The sequence below is a fragment of the Gymnoscopelus braueri genome, assembly GCF_963280865.1.
Source record: "Gymnoscopelus braueri genome assembly, chromosome: 22".
NCBI lineage: Eukaryota > Metazoa > Chordata > Actinopteri > Myctophiformes > Myctophidae > Gymnoscopelus > Gymnoscopelus braueri.
In genome coordinates, this window is record NC_137624.1 from 36,614,552 (window position 1) to 36,630,942 (window position 16,391).

Genomic DNA, 16,391 nt, shown 5'->3' on the forward strand with positions numbered 1-16,391 from the left:
AGAGTATCTCTTCCACCACTGGTATCCAGACTGAGTTGACCTCACTGTGAACTTTGAAGGCCCTGTCCGCAAGGAGACGCTTGGCTGTGTTCAAGTACTGACATGAGTTGCATATCACTAGGCCTGTCACAATCCCATTAAATTGGCTTCAGGGAGGACGGGCGGACGGACCACGTTATCACACTCACGTCACCATGACTCAACCATAACCATATAAGGAGTTCCCATAGCAGCTACAGCTACGCCCAAATATGGAGCGTGTTGTCTAACCTCAATGTGTCATCATGGCATCAGGCACAAACAAATCAGGGAACTCCATATATGGGCATAAAAGGGACAAGGACTGACAGATAGAAATCTCCATATATGGGCATGAAAGGGGCAAGGACTGACAGATACAGAGATCTCCATGTATGGGCATATCAGTCGGATCGGCGGTGCGGTCTGAGGGCCACCCCGAACCTCTAGTTATTACATAATCGCCTAACCGCAATTATTTGAGATGATCGCAATTATTTTTGGCATAATTGTATAATCGTTTCCAAGTTGAAACATTTTCATATTATTAACATTTACAAAAATAGTAGAAATAGCTACAAGCTCAAAACACAATTAATGTTTTTTTTTTTATTAAGTTATTAAATATGTATATTATTTGTCTTATATTATCTGCCCTGTGCAACTTTTCTTTACGAAGCCTAAAAGCAAAACAGGCAGGGGGCACAGTTCATTTACAGCCCTCACTGCACTCGGAAAGGAGCTGTACCGCATCCTCCTCGTTCTGGCCTTAATGCTCCATTACCTCTTCCCCGAGGGCCACTGGGATAAGGGTATTGGAGGTACAGCGTTGTGTGTAGAGCTCCAACAAGGAGGGGACAGAGGCACCAATGTTCAGGTTCAGCTGATGTTTCTCTTGTGCCTTGCAGCTGCCGAACCAGAAAGTGAAGCCGTAGGTTAGGATGGACTCAATGGTGCCCCCTATAGAAGCGGGTGAGGAGAGGAGTACGGATGCCTGCCTTTTTGAGCCTCCGGAGGAGATGTACGCCTCCACGCCTCTGCTGGGCCTTCTTAATGATGGCTATGGTGTTGGCGGTGGAGGTCAGGTCGTCTGCCAGATGAACCCCCCAGGAACTTGATGGTATAAACCCTTTCCACAGGGGTACCACCAATGGTGCAGCAGTGTGACCACCATCTCTTTTGTTTTGTCCACATTTAGGGAGGGATTGTGTGAACTGCACCATGACGTCAGTAGTTCCACCTCCTTCCTGTAAGCAGACTCATCACTTTTACTACCAAGTCCCGCCACCACGGCTGTGTCATCGGCGAACTTCAGGATGTGGTTACTGCCAAATTTGGTTCTCGATGTTTCTGCCAGACAATGTGATACAGTAGCTGTCCAAAGCTTGTGATGTGCACTGCAATGTTAATTTAAATATGACACCACACTACTGTTAACCACTTAAACCTTATATACTTCATTGACTGGAGTCCCCAGTTTTTTCCCCTTCTACACCAAATCTCTTATTGGGAAAATAGCCCGATCTACAAGCTCACAACATGTCGTGCTGCAACGCACTGTGAGCGTGTAGATCAGCTATTTTCGCTGAATGTTCACCACTAGAATAACTAAGGACAAAATTGGGACGTTAAACTGTGTACAAATTTACAAAATACGCCCATCGCTGATATGTATGTGCATGTATGTAATACTACCTGTGTGTGTGTGTGTGTGTGTGTGTGTGTGTGTGTGTGTGTGTGTGTGTGTGTGTGTGTGTGTGTGTGTGTCCGTACAATATGTGTATGTGTGCTGAGGCAGCGATATGAGTTTGTCTAACAGTGTGTACAGAGAGGGGAGGGAGGAAGATAGGAAGAGGAGAGGGAAAAGAGAAAAAAAACAAAGAGTGTGTGTGCGTGCGCATGTGTGTTGCACATGTGTGTGTGTGTGTGTGCACTCGTGCATGCGCGTGTGTTTGCATGTGTGTAGTACTGTGTACAGTATGTGTGCACTCGTTCATACGATAGTGGACATGAAAGTATTTTCAGAAGCCATTTCTATCAGCTGGTCTGCTGCTTGTCCTTGAGCAGGACTGATAACAGAAAAACACGCACGCACACACGCGCACACACGCACACACACACACACACACACACACACACACACACACACACACACACACACACACACACACACACACACACACACACACACACACACACACACACACACACACACACACACACACACACACACACACACACACACACACACTCTAAAGGCAGTATTGTTTCAGACCATGTTAAAACAACAGTCTGGTATATTGAGGTTGGCCACTCAGCACTTTACCTAACATTGATCTGCCCGGCACTTTGTCTTTCTACTTCCTGTTTGGGTTTTCCATCAGTGGAAAGTAGAAAACTCACATTGTATTGTACTGGAGGAGAGACAGACAGTAGGACAGCTGAGAGGAATCAGTGTAAGAGAGACAGACAGCACGAAAACTGAAAGGGAGACAGTTTAAGAGAGACAGACAGCTCAAAAACTGAGAGGGAGACAGCGTAGGAGAGACAGACAGGAAAGCTGAGAAGGAGACACAAGTAGGAGAGACGGCCAGTAGGACAGCTGAGAGGGAGACAGTGTAGGAGAGACAGACAGGAAAGCTGAGAGGGAGACAGCGTTGGCGAGACAGATAGTGGGAAAGCTGAGAGGGAGACAGAAGGAAAGAAGAGAGGGACACAGGTTAGGAGAGACAGACAGAAGGAAAGCTGAGAGAGAGACAGTGTAGGAGAGACAGACAGTAGGAAAGTAGAGAGGGACACAGGTTAGGAGAGACAGACCGTAGGAAAGCTGAGAGGGAGATACGCATGTGTGTGTGTGTGTGTGTGTGTGTGTGTGTGTGTGTGTGTGTGTGTGTGTGTGTGTGTGTGTGTGTGTGTGTGTGTGTGTGTGTGTGTGTGTGTGTGTGTGTGTGTGTGTGTGTGTGTGTGTGTGTGTGTGAGTGAGAGAGAGAGATTCCTATCTCAGAGCTATTGTTTACCAGCAAAGGCTCATAGGAGTGGCTGTTCACATACCAGGCTCGTTCCAACACACACTTCCTCTCTGGACACACACGCACACACGTACACACACACACACACACACACACACAGTAATCTTAATAACTACTGACAGCCATTAAAGAGCTAATAGAACTGGATACAATCCGGTCCCGTTCTGTATCTGTACCTCGTTTTACTTGATGTCTTTGTGGGGGAATTGAAAGTGACACCAGGATATGGTGTGGAATAGAAACCTTCTGATGAATTCATGATATCACACAGAACACTTGACATCTGTTCTTAGAACAGTGATTCATGTTCATGTTACTTGTTACTTTAAGTTTATAGCAACTTACATTTATCTCATATTACGATGTAAATCTTTCTTTCTAAGATACAGTGTGTCACGAGGAAAACTTGAGAGAATATCCGTTTCCATTAGGACAGATTGAAAATAACTTTATACTTGACATTTAAATACTTGAACCCCAACATCCCTAATTCTGGGGGGGGGGGGGAGACATTCTGCAAAAATAGCGCAAGATTTGGTGTAGATTGAAAAATAACGCAGGCACCCCTGGCCTGGCGTCATGGCACCCTAACCCTGTCTTAGACAACTACAGTACACAGAATTTCAGTCAGGTCTAGAACTGACATGAACATTTCACTGCATGCCAGTCTGCAAAACTATGTGTAGGAAATGATAATCTAATCTCTCTGACACCGTCTATCATATCTAGATCTAGGATCTCCAGTAGTCTGCTTCTAGTTCTTAAATATCTAAGTCTGTCCAGTGGTCTGACTCTGGCCTAGGTTGTACCTGTTTGTTTTAATGACATCTAATCTACAGCACACATACAGTACAGAATCTTTCTTTACTTTTGCTACATGCTGTGTACATAATGTAGGCCTACATGAAGCAATGCGTTTCCAGTTGGCCATAGTTGGATGCTGGTAATTTCCACAGTTATATTCAACATTTAAAAATAATAATAATAATTGAGTAAATAAGTCAATCAATCAATCAATCAACCAACCAACCAACCATTCATGAATGTAATGAGGTAATACATTGTGTGTTTGTAATAGGTGAAGTAGTTTTTGGTGACGTTGTAGTTATTGGGTAACTGGCTGACTGCATGCTGATGTGCTGCTGTTCCTCTAACCTCTCTGTTCATTCTGTTGAAGCTGCAATCAGGAACTGGTCAAACGGTGGGGATTCCCTCTTGGCCAGTGTTACGACTATGGTCGTTTCTTAGAAATCTGCTCTCTCACGAGTTCAGACCAGAGTTTGACATAAAAAGCTATGGATTGTAAAGCTTCGATGTTACACATTAAGGAACTTTACAATTTACAATGTGGGGTTTGGTCAACCGGTATAGTACATGATTAAAGCAATACACATTGTACAACTATGTAGTCTCTCTCTCTCTCTGTGTTAAAACACACAGACATAGTACATATGTGCCTGTGCCCCATATCTGTTACCGTTCCAGTGCTGTATCTCCTGTACTGCACCTGCTGCTATCGTTTTTTTTTCACCTGCACCTTTTGTCTAATGACATACCTGCTACTGCATCTTGTCTAACATCATACCTGTTACTGCACCTTATGTCTAACATCTTGTACATACCTGTGATGTGACAATAAAGCTGATTCTAAATCTATCCAGTGTACTTGCAGACACCATAATAGTGGACAAAACAACCAGCAAAGCTGGTTCTCAACTTAAGTTAATAAGAATACTTCTGTATATTGCGAGAAAGAGTATCCTTATGGATTGCTAAAGATACACCCTCAATAGCAGACTGGTATGAAACAGTGTAAGGATACTTCCCTTAGAGAAACTTACATACATCCTATATGATAATCACAAAGGCTTTTTAAAGACGTGGCAACCATTCATAAATGTAGTGACACTTCCAGGTTGCGTACTCTGCTGTCAATGCGAAGAAAAGAGTTGGACCCTGCTCCTCTAGTGTTTACAGTAGGTTTGTTTTTGTGTTTTAGTTTTAATGTTGTAGTAGTTTTGTTTTTGTTTGAGTTTCAGTATTGTTAAGGGTGGTATTGAACGTTAGATGTCACAAAAATGAGGTTTCGTCTGAGCAGCATTAATCTTGATCCTGTGTAGTGTGGCTTAAACCTAATAAATTGCATTTAAAAAAGAGAAAAATGTATTAAAATCCAGAACTTACAGCATGTCCCGCTGCTCTCCCACACACATCCTAACGCTGGGTCTGGAACTCAGCGCAAACGACAGCTTCTTCTTCTTCCTCACGGACAAAGCTTCAGACATGACCCGCCGTAGTGCCACCTAACACCATGCTGTTGACCGACGAGACACGCCTAACTGACGGACGGATGGATGGATGGAGGGACAGACGGAAGATTCTCACCCACGACTAAGATTTGACCAATCGCCTGGCGGATGAGTGGATGGCGAATAGATAACTGAGGTAAGTAGATAGATGGAGGAGAGACGATTGTGGTAGACAGCTCAGAAGATGGTCCAGAATACGACTATTAGAAATCAATCAATAGTAAAAATCAATAGAATGTATATGATACGAGTCAGTTAGGCATATGGGCTGAAACCCTGAAACTGTGACACGTTTCCTGAAGGGGGCCTCTTTCTTCTACCCAAGCTGCCATCTGATTGGCTCATAGACTGTGGACCTGTTACTTCCTGCTTCCTCGGAGGGGAGTGATTGGCCGCTGGGCTCAACCCTCAGGTTCACACACACACACACACACACACACACACACACACACACACACACACACACGCACAAACAAACACGTACACGTTTCAAAAACACTTGCAGTCATACAGTAAATGCACGCGCACACACACACACACACACACACACACACACACACACACACACACACACACTCACTCACTCACACGTATGCCTACACACACCCATGCATACACCCACAGACATGTAGACAGGCAGACCTGACCAGAGGAAGGCAGGGGACTTTCCACCCCTCCCCACCAACCCCAAGAGTGGAACAATGGAAAGGCCACAAAGACACACACACACACACACACACACACACACACACACACACACACACACACACACACACACACACACACACACACACCACACACACACACACACACACACACACTTGCATGCACACACACACACACACACACACACACACACACACACACACACACACGTATGCATGCACGCACAAACACATGCACTCACCCACACGCACAAACAAACACACATACGTCATACACAGTGCTGGCACGCAACGGGAAAGACTTCATTTTAGCTTAGGTTGTAAATATCACCTTAATTGAAAATGTTTCCCTTCAGTACTGTGTTCGTATGCAGTAAATCTTGTGTTAATTGAACTCCAAAGGAGTACAAATGGAACCAAATGGACCCTTACGTCCATTTGCACTAAATAGATCAACACACACCACTCACACCCAAAACCCAGTCTGCACCAGCATCTTTATTTCTGACCTGGATTGTGACTTTGACATTTTTTAAGATTTATCTTTGTAATATTTTCATGTTTTATTTCAGATACGTCAGTGAAGAGACAGGAAACCAAGGCCATGGAGGAGAGGAGACATTATGCAAGGACATGGACTCAAACCCGGGGCATCACGCTCACAAGGAGTACGGTCTGAACCACAAAGCACCGCCCCTACCTTTGATCTCTCCCACCTATTACACCAAAAGTGAACCATTTCTTCAGGTCAACCTACAAAGTCCCCTGTCCCTGTCACTGTGCCAATTCCCTGATTTCCCCACACACTGGTGTAATCTTGTCACTGCTGACCCCTACTGGTTGGTCTGGGGACTGGTTGGTCCTATTCACCTGTTTCCTATTCACCTGTGTGTTTTCCACTTCGGATTTCATTGGATATCATTAGTCATCTGACCAGTTTCATTGGATTTCATTGGATCAAATCGACAGGAAGTGGAACACACACAGGAAGTGAAAAGCCTAGGAAACAGGTGGATATATTAAGCCCTATTTTATACTCGTACAACGGTGTCATGCAAAAATAGCAGATCGTATCAGATGGGGGGTCGGTAGGGTCTGTGGTTCAAAACAGCAGATCTACATAGTAGATCTTGATTGAGTGATTGATTACTTACTAATCAATTATTTTGTTAACTCATCATGGAGCATTTTTCTTTCTAATTGATTAAATCGATTAGTTTGATTAACTGTTACACCCCTACTTCTTTTCATCTGCCAGTGAGGAGCCTCAACCGGGTGGACGCACATATAGCCCAGTGTTTCTCAAAGTGGGGTCCAGGGACCCTATGTGGACCCTATGTGGACCCTTACAGGTCTGCAACTCTGAGAGTGTACAAATGGAACGGGTCCATTTGGTTCCATTTGTACGTTCTCACCAGGGACCACGTGTGGCCCTCAGGGGCCCTTTCGTGCCACAGGCGCACCGTTGCTCCTATCTGCACCAGACTTAAAGGGATAGTTCACCCAAAACATTTCTTTTTTTCTATCGATTAGTCACCCCATGGAGACTCGAATTCATGGATATATATTTTTTTTTGTCGCATTCCTAAGCCAATAATTTGATGACCAGCGGACCGTTAGGCAGCGGTTCCGGTAGCAGACACAAAGGAGACTCTTTGTGTCTCCTACCGGAACCGCTGCCAAATTATTGGCTTAGGAATGCGACAAAAAATCTCCATGAATTGAAGTCTCCATGTCGATAGAAAAAAAGTCATTTTGGGGGTGAACTATCCCTTTAACACAAACATTGTTCAGGGGTCTCCCATGACAATAGTCACACCAGAGGCCATGTGTGGCCCCTAACTCTGAGAGCGTACAACCAAATGGACCCGGTTCCATTTGTACACTCTCACCAGGGACCACGTGTGGCCCTCAGGGCCCCTGGGTGCTACAGACACACCTTTGCTCCAGTCCACACCAAACTTGGCACAAACACTGTTCAGGGGTCTACCATGACAATAGTCACACCAGGGGCCACGTACAGGGAACCCCGGGGGCCACAGACACACAGTTGCTCCAATCCGCACCAAACTTGGCACACACGCTGTTCACACATTGCACACATATGGGGAACTACAGCAGTGTTACAGCAGCGTTTAACACTTCGTAATGGCCATAAATCGGTGACCGTTACTCTGATCAGTGCAATATAGGACTGGATTTTCAGGCCTGAAAATATACTATGTGAAAAGGCCCCTAGTAGTCCATGAGCCAGAGCCCCAAAATTGAGCAATGATTATCGAAAGAGTGGGCAAAACCATACCTATATTAAATTGTTCATAGGGTCAATACGAGTAAATAAATATATGATAACCTCTCCACAGGAGCAGCTTTTTCATGGTTATCACACATTTTGTTATTTTCCCCATACGTACATGACAGGTGAAAAAATGACAACATTTAAAAAAGAGTTATCATAATGAAACTTCCTGAGTTGATTACTTACATGAAGACAATGATTTATCGTATTACAAATTTTCTGAAATTGTATATTTAAATATGCAAATTAGGCATTTAGTCCATGAGCCAGAGCCCCAAAATTGAGACAGATATTGAATATTCCCTCGTTAAAAACCTTTGACTCCAACATCTTAACAAAATGAAATAAGAATGTTCACTCTGGCTTTGTCCAATGTTCCAATGTTGATTCTGGAAAGTTATGCAAATTCTGGCATATTTTCGTAATGCCCAATTTGCATATTTAAATATACAATTTCAGAAAACTTGTAATACGATAAATCATTGTCTTCATGTAAGTAATCAACTGGGGAAGTTTCATTATGATAACTCTTTTTTAAATTTTGTCATTTTTTCACCTGTCATGTACGTATGGGGAAAATGACAAAATGTGTGATAACCATGAAAAAGCTGCTCCTGTGGAAAGGTTATCATATATTTATTTACTCGTATTGACCCTATGAACAATTTAATATAAGTATGGTTTTGCCCACTCTTTCGATAATGAAATCTTGTCTGGCTCATGGACTATAGTCTCCATGGTGGCGGGCAAGAACTTTCGCCCTGCGCCCGGCCGCCATGCACACAAGCGTCTCTCTCGGTCTTAGTTGAACTCTGAGAGTATACAAACGTTAACCAAATGGTCTCCTAACCTGTTGAGGAGCGTCTCACAGTTCCATTTTTACACTTCCAGTATAAACACTCACCATGGCGTACCTGTATTTTCTGCACAGCGGTCCATTTAATTTGAGTCTTTCTCTGTCTGAACAAGTTCCTGTAACATAGTGTTATGTCTCATTCTTTTTCTGCCTCTCTCTCTCTCTCTCTCTCTCTCTCTCTTTCTGCCCGTCTTTACTTTCTACACTTGCACTCTCTGGTGGTGATTCTCAACCTTTTTTTAATATCAAGGACCCCCAGTTTTATAGGTATTTGGCCAAGGACCCCCCATCTGACAACAATATCTGGGACCCCAATCTACACTGTAAAATCTCAGTGTTCATTTAACTCTGAGTGTACAAATGGAACCAAATGGACCCGTAAGGGTGCATTTGTACACTTTCAGAGTTACACACCCATAAGGGTCCAATTTGGTTCCTACCTATCAAATGAACTATGAACTCTGAGAGTACAAATTGAACCAAATGGACCCATAAAAGGTCCATTTGGTTCCATTTGTACCCTCTAGTTACAGACCCATAAGGGATTTGTACACTCTCAGAGTTACAGACCCTGCATAAGGGTCCATTTGGTTCCTAACTAGTATCAAATAATTTACTGTCGCTGGGGACCCCCTGCATGGGACCCCAGACTCCTGGGGGTCCCCCTGGACCTCACGTTGAGACCCAGACTGAGCAATACACCCTGCTGTCATACAGTATATCCACTCACCACCTGGGAGGCACATCAGTGGTGAAGTAAAGTGGGGGGGATTTTTTCCACTGAAGGAGTGAGTTTATGCCAGCTGTACCGCATCATGATGATGCAGCCCACGTCTAGACAGTCATTCACATTCCCACGAGCATTCATCCGCAACCGCCTTCCATCATGATTATACAGTAGAATCCTTAGTTATTTTAACTGATTAAGACCGGGAACGCATCTGTGTCATTTTTGGGCGGTGAAACCGCCCCTATAAGTGAGGTTTGGATATTTGTACACCAAATCCTGCGCTGTGATTGGCCAAAAATGTACCCCGCCTAACCCTGCACCGTGATTGGCCAATCACAGTCTATTCAGGACTGTGATTGGCCACTGTCACATGACACATGTGCATAGCCCTATATAAGAAACCATAACTTTAAAAAAACCATAAATTTGTTTTTTTAAAGTTATGGTTTCTTCCATCATAAAGAGTGTTTCAATAAATGTATTTATTTTTTGTACATGATTGGTTGACTCCATTCAGTATTGTGATTAGCTAGCAAGACACCGCCCACTTCACACAGGGTGTGATTTTTTTATTTCTTTGGGCTTTTCAAAAATAGCAGATCTACAAGTTTGTAACTCAATTTTTTTCTTCTGGTGGTCCCTGGATCAAAATATTTTGAGATGGGGTCCGCGGTCTTTGACATGAAAAAGTTTGAGAACCACTGATGTAACAACATAGGCCTCAGGTCTTAATGGGTTAAACTTTGAGAGAGCGCGAGTGGAGACATTAACACAGACACTGATCAATACCACCACAGTGAATTTGCTAATCTGGTACAGAATATCGCCCTCTAATAATATCTGCTCCGTACAAGTACACTGGACGCTGTTACAAAACCAGTGGACAACCACTCGAATCCCCTTCACTTGGAGACTGTGGTTTATTAGCAGGGGTAATGGTAGATTCATCTCCCCTCCCCCGGGGACAACCAATAGACTTAAAGCACTAATGCTCATGATAAAATGGTACCATTCTTTTCTACTCGGACTGTGATAGGAGGGCTGTGGACACTTCAGAAACCCGCCTACTAGTGACATCATTGTTGGCAAGTTTTCTTTTCCAAACACGATTAATTTTTATTTATTTTATTAACGTGAGAACAATGGCTTCCATTATAGCATGCTAACTTTCCAGGAATAGAAAGCTGCTGACGGTGTAGTGTTGTATATTGTATATTGCATGTGCATATTCATATTTAAATATACATGTTTTGCCAATTTACTGATGGTGTTGCGTGATGTCTTCCCATCATGCTATACCTACAGTACTTTATTTTCTTGCCCTGTAATCTGTATTCTTAAGCTGCTGTCCTTGGTGACTGAAATCCCTTGTGGGATCAATAAAGCTTATCTTACATAGAATGCTATGAAAAAGTGTAGGCAATGTCGATATAAAATTGTATATGTATAAAATCATTTATGTGCAATTTCTCAAGTTGTAATTATTTCGTAAGGAGAGTAGGCAGTCAATTGCCCTCTGATGACCAATCTAAGCCAACATAGATGTTAATGTGAAAGCAAAGCGTCATGCAGGAGGGAATTCCCGCTGGGCCAGTTTCACATTGCAGTGTCAACAGAGAGCCAGAGAACAGCGAGGTTAGAGAGAGGAACATAAACACACTGTATCAGCATACTGTCAGCTGGTTATTCAATAACTACAATGTCATAAAATAGAACTTATTAGATCATATTTGCTTCATAAGTGACTCTAAAGCCAAGCCAAGTCTATAGTCAAAGCCAGGGTTCATTAATACCACTTACTCCGATCTTGCACTGTGTAAGTCATTCAGGATAAGAAAATCTGCATCTGCTAAATGGCAAAAAAAAAAATATATATTGGGGTGAAATTGTGATGCACCTGGAAATCCCTTACTTTGGCAAAAAAGAAGGAAAAAAAAGACAACAGACAACAGACTTTAGAGGTCAATGACCAGCTAAATGATAAACTGTAATCATACTAACAAAGAAATGTTTAGAAACGTAATATTGTACCAACAACCTAACAATGATCTACAAGCTCACCCCACTTTGAGAATCCCTGCTCAAGACTTTATGTTCAATTCAGCAAAGTGAAGCATGGACCATAGAGCACTGGTTCTCAAAGTGGGCCGTCCAGGGACCCCCAGCGGTCCATGGGGTCCCTGGCAAAATGAGTAAATATAGCATCAAAATAAATGTCACCACTTTAACCCGCCTATATACACTGGCAATTTGAAAACAGCAGATCTACAAGCTCACAACAATGTGTGACGATGTGAGCTAGATCCAAAAGGTTGAGGTGATTTTTTTTGTTTTTACATTTTAACAACACAAATCTTGTATGGGGGTTCCTAGCCAAAAACATTTTAATTTGTGGGCCCTTGACACAGAAAGGTTTGAGAACCACTGACAGAGAGCAGAGCAGGACTGACATCAAAGTTCTTGTGCACTGACTGCTTAAAGTTTAAACCACCTCTGAGGACAGAGTTCAAAGACAAAGCCTTCAAACAGACAATACATGAAGCAACCCCCATATACATCCTCTATGAAACAAGTCCATAAACCCTGCCAATTCTGTCATTAACACCACAAGCTTGACCACAAACAACCGTTTTAAATGAAAGTGTTACCCCCAATCCCCCATTAAAGACTGGCATGAAACAAACTTGAAATAAATTCAACATTCAACAAAAACATTCATGTACTATTAAAAATACATTTTCTTGTTTTGTTCCCCTTTTCTTTTCTTTTCTTTTTCATAAATAAACGCCCAAACACTATTATGTTTTAAACAAATTCAAGATGAGAGCAAAAAAGAAAAGGAAAACTATGTTAAATGAAATCTCCATCAGCTGTTTAGCAGCGCTTTCTTTCTGGCTCTCTTCCAACATTACTAAAGCTGTAGTCAGTGGTGGAAAGTAACTAAGTACATTTACTCAAGTACTGTACTTAAGTTGTGAGCTTGTAGATCAGATAGTTTCAAATAGATAAAGTATAAAATAGGGCAAGTTGGTGAATGCATGTTATGTATGCACAAATTACTGTAGTGGCATAAAATGTACAATATCTCTGAGATGTAGGCTAAGTGGAGTAGCCTACTGTACAAGTATACATTATTGCAAGGGTTCCCAAACCTTTCACCCCCCAAAATAATCATATTTGAACTGGGGACGCCCCACCCTGACAAGCACTTGGAAGTGTAGGCATTACATTTTAGTTTGACTCGTTTCCACAGATAAATATTGTGAAAATAGACGAACTACAAGCTCTCAACGCCTCACAGAGCGAGGCGTTGTGAGCTTGTAGATTGGCTATTTTCAATGTTTGCCTCTTTCTTACATAATATTTGACAATTTGGCCAATTTGATATTTAAAAAGTCTTAAAAGTCATTACATTTCAACTTTAGAAATGTACCCTGTATACACTTATAGCCTAATGTATGTTGGTTTGTTTACTGTTGAGTGAGAAAACAATGTTGTACATTAAGCTAATCATCTGGGGACCCCTCAAAATAATTTGGGGACCCCCAGTCTGGGAACCACTGCATTACTGGAAAAATTGACATACTCAATACTTAAGTAAAGTAAAAGTACCTTAACATTTTAAATGTACTTAGTTTCTTTCACCACTGAATACTAGGACAACACACTCATGCTTTCAATGAAACACTGAAAGAGCCATAAAAAGCTCAAACAAACTATAAATCTTGCTAAATGAAACTGTCACTGAACTTATAAACAGCTAAAGACTCTTGAAAATGACTTAACAAGATGCTGCTGCATCAGCAACTCACAGAAGAAACAAGCTTATCTGGCATTCAGCCAAAGAAGACGTCAATGCACTTCTGGAGCATTTTAACTGCAGTGAGTGGTAAAAGTACTCACATTATTTACTTAAGTAAAAGTATCAATTCTGCAATGTAGAAATACTCTGTTACAAGTAAAAGTCCAGAATAAAAAATTGACTTCAATAGTGCAAAAGTATTGGCATCAAAATATACTCAAAGTACCAAAAGTACCCATTTCACAACTTTTCAAATGTATAAAATATATTTTGAAAATAGCAGATCTACAAGCTGTGGGCTTGTATTTTCAAATGGTACAGTACAGTACTTGAGTAAATGTACTTTAGTTACTTTATACAACTGTTCATGAAGTGCTGATGATCTAGAATTAACATGTTCTGACCAAGAAGTGATTTGAATGTGCCCAAACTGAATTTAGCCAAATTTAATCTATCCGTTATTATCCATTTCTAAGTGAGGATTTTACAATGTGTCCAAGTTCTCCCCTTCCTTCTAAAAGCAGCTCTAACCAGAAACAGCTTAAATGTAGGCATTCACCCACTAAAAATGTCTATAAACTCAAGGGTTGCGTGTCTTGAATTAACTTGTAAAATGAAAATAGTCCCATATAAAGAGCTGTTTGAGTGAATACGAGAACGCTCGCCCCAAAACACGCTCACCCCGGGTCTAATCGAGCGACCTCGGAACAGTCGCCACCTGGTATGGTATTCCTAAACGTAACCTCAGTAAACTATGCCTAAACCTATAAGCCTAACCTTATTCCTAAACTTAACCTCAGTAAAACTATGCCTAACCCTAAACTTATTCGAACAGCATGCCTGGGGGCGAGCGGGCCGCTTTAAAAAATGGGGGCGAGCGTATTTTGGGGCGAGGCTTCCGGTCACCGTTTGGGCGACTGCCTCTCGCGTTCAATTTACGTCGTACGTAACGACGGTGTCGCTCGCCGAAAATGACGCGTTGCAAAGCTCGCAAGATATACGGTCGTACGATGAAGTAGATAGGTATCAGGCGCGGTCATTCTCGCCAAATAAGCAAATTTAGCGTCCGTCCGTCCGTCCGACCGTCCATTCAGTCAGTCTGTCAGTCAGACACACACACACACACACACACACACACACACACACACACACACACACACACACACACACACACACACACACACTCCAGTGTCACACTCTAACGGAATTCACGACAGTAATTGTTTTCAAAACTTACCTGCAGGATACTGCATTAGACGCGTCTCTCTTCTCCTCCACTGCCTGTGTGTGTGTGTGTGTGTGTGTGTGTGTGTGTGTGTGTGTGTGTGTGTGTGTGTGTGTGTTGGTAGTTCTGGGCTGTATGTGTGTGTGCAGCAGCAGAGTTACTCTAGAAGCCCAGTCAGTCAACTTTCAACTTCCTTGCATGGCGTTTGATCAGCTGAGGCTGTTCATGTCATGATAACCCCCCCCCCCCCCATTTAACCACAAGAGAAACTATATAGCTGTCGTTAGCACTCCCTTATGCATACATGCACAATGACTCACATTGCATGCACACACTGACACAGGCAGACATGCACAGGCAGACAGGACAAGTACAGTAATGATTATCATTGTATCATATTGATTATGGTATGGCTGTCATATTGACAGAGGACATACAAATACAGATGTTTGCACTCAATATTTATTTATGCATGGACAGAGTCCATATACAGGGTCCACACCCATCGAGGTGAAACTGCATGTGTTTAAAGTGATTCCCTCCCTGCGCATTGCTTTCTTTATCAATACACTACCTATGAGTATGGTATGCATCAAGGCCATGGACCCCCACGTCACCCTGGAACCCCCCCCCCCCCCCCAAGGACCCCTGGGGGTTCAAGCCGGACCCCACTTTTCTAGAGAACCACTGTTTAACAATATGCTCCCTCTAAGTATACTACTCTCAGTATTCTACCGTGTGTATTCTACTGTGCATCATATCCTCCATTCAAACATGAATTAGCAACAACACGCGAGAAATTGCTTAGATTTGAAGTATTTGAACACCATCTCTTGGCTGTGCTCCTGAGTTGGAACATGTGTGTGTGTGTGTGTGTGTGGATAGATACACACTCTGCTGAGCCAGACTCAACACTTTTACTTTTGCTTCCATCTTCGGCAGCTATTCGGTTAAATACATAGCCAGTAAACTACATACACGCCCATGCAACATGTAGGCCACAGCTATTTTGGACAAGCAGTCTACTCTGCAGTCATGTTTAAAATTGAGCTCCGGAGAGAGTCTGCAGGCAAACGTTTGAGAGCAGAGCACACTTTAGAATCTAAACAGACAGACAGACAGACAGACAGACAGACAGACAGACAGACAGATAGATAGATAGATAGATAGATAGATAGATAGATAGATAGATAGATAGATAGATAGATAGATAGATAGATAGAAAGCTTAGGAGTTGTCTGGTACTTGACAACCATCCTTTGTGCAGCACTTAAAACCAAAATGCTCCATTGAATGGTTCAGGAAGTATTTTGTTCCTGCAGCATTACTATTTTCTTTTTAAATGCATGTATTTAATTCAGTCTGACCAGAAGCAGAGATGGAACTAAGACTAAGACATAACCCCACTAGCCATAATAATGTATGACCGGGGGGGGGGGAGTATCAAAAGCAAAGGCA

At 42.5% G+C, this 16,391-nt stretch overlaps 1 protein-coding gene across 2 annotated transcripts in view; it reads right to left on the reverse strand.

Moving 5' to 3' along the window:
• The window catches only part of sh3bp2 (SH3-domain binding protein 2), a 34,987-nt gene extending 19,942 nt beyond the window's left edge, over nucleotides 1-15,045 (reverse strand). Inside the window, exon 1 of one of the 2 annotated variants that reach the window (XM_080418776.1) lies at nucleotides 14,946-15,045. Coding sequence is in view for 1 of the 2 variants with exons in the window: in XM_080418774.1 (XP_080274900.1) it covers nucleotides 5,232-5,332 (101 nt within the window). In the remaining variant the exon portion in view is untranslated. Of the gene's footprint in view, nucleotides 1-5,231; nucleotides 5,626-14,945 lie in introns of those variants that run through there. The other variant, XM_080418774.1, reaches the window with a different exon arrangement.
• Between the last annotated feature and the right edge of the window lie 1,346 nt (nucleotides 15,046-16,391).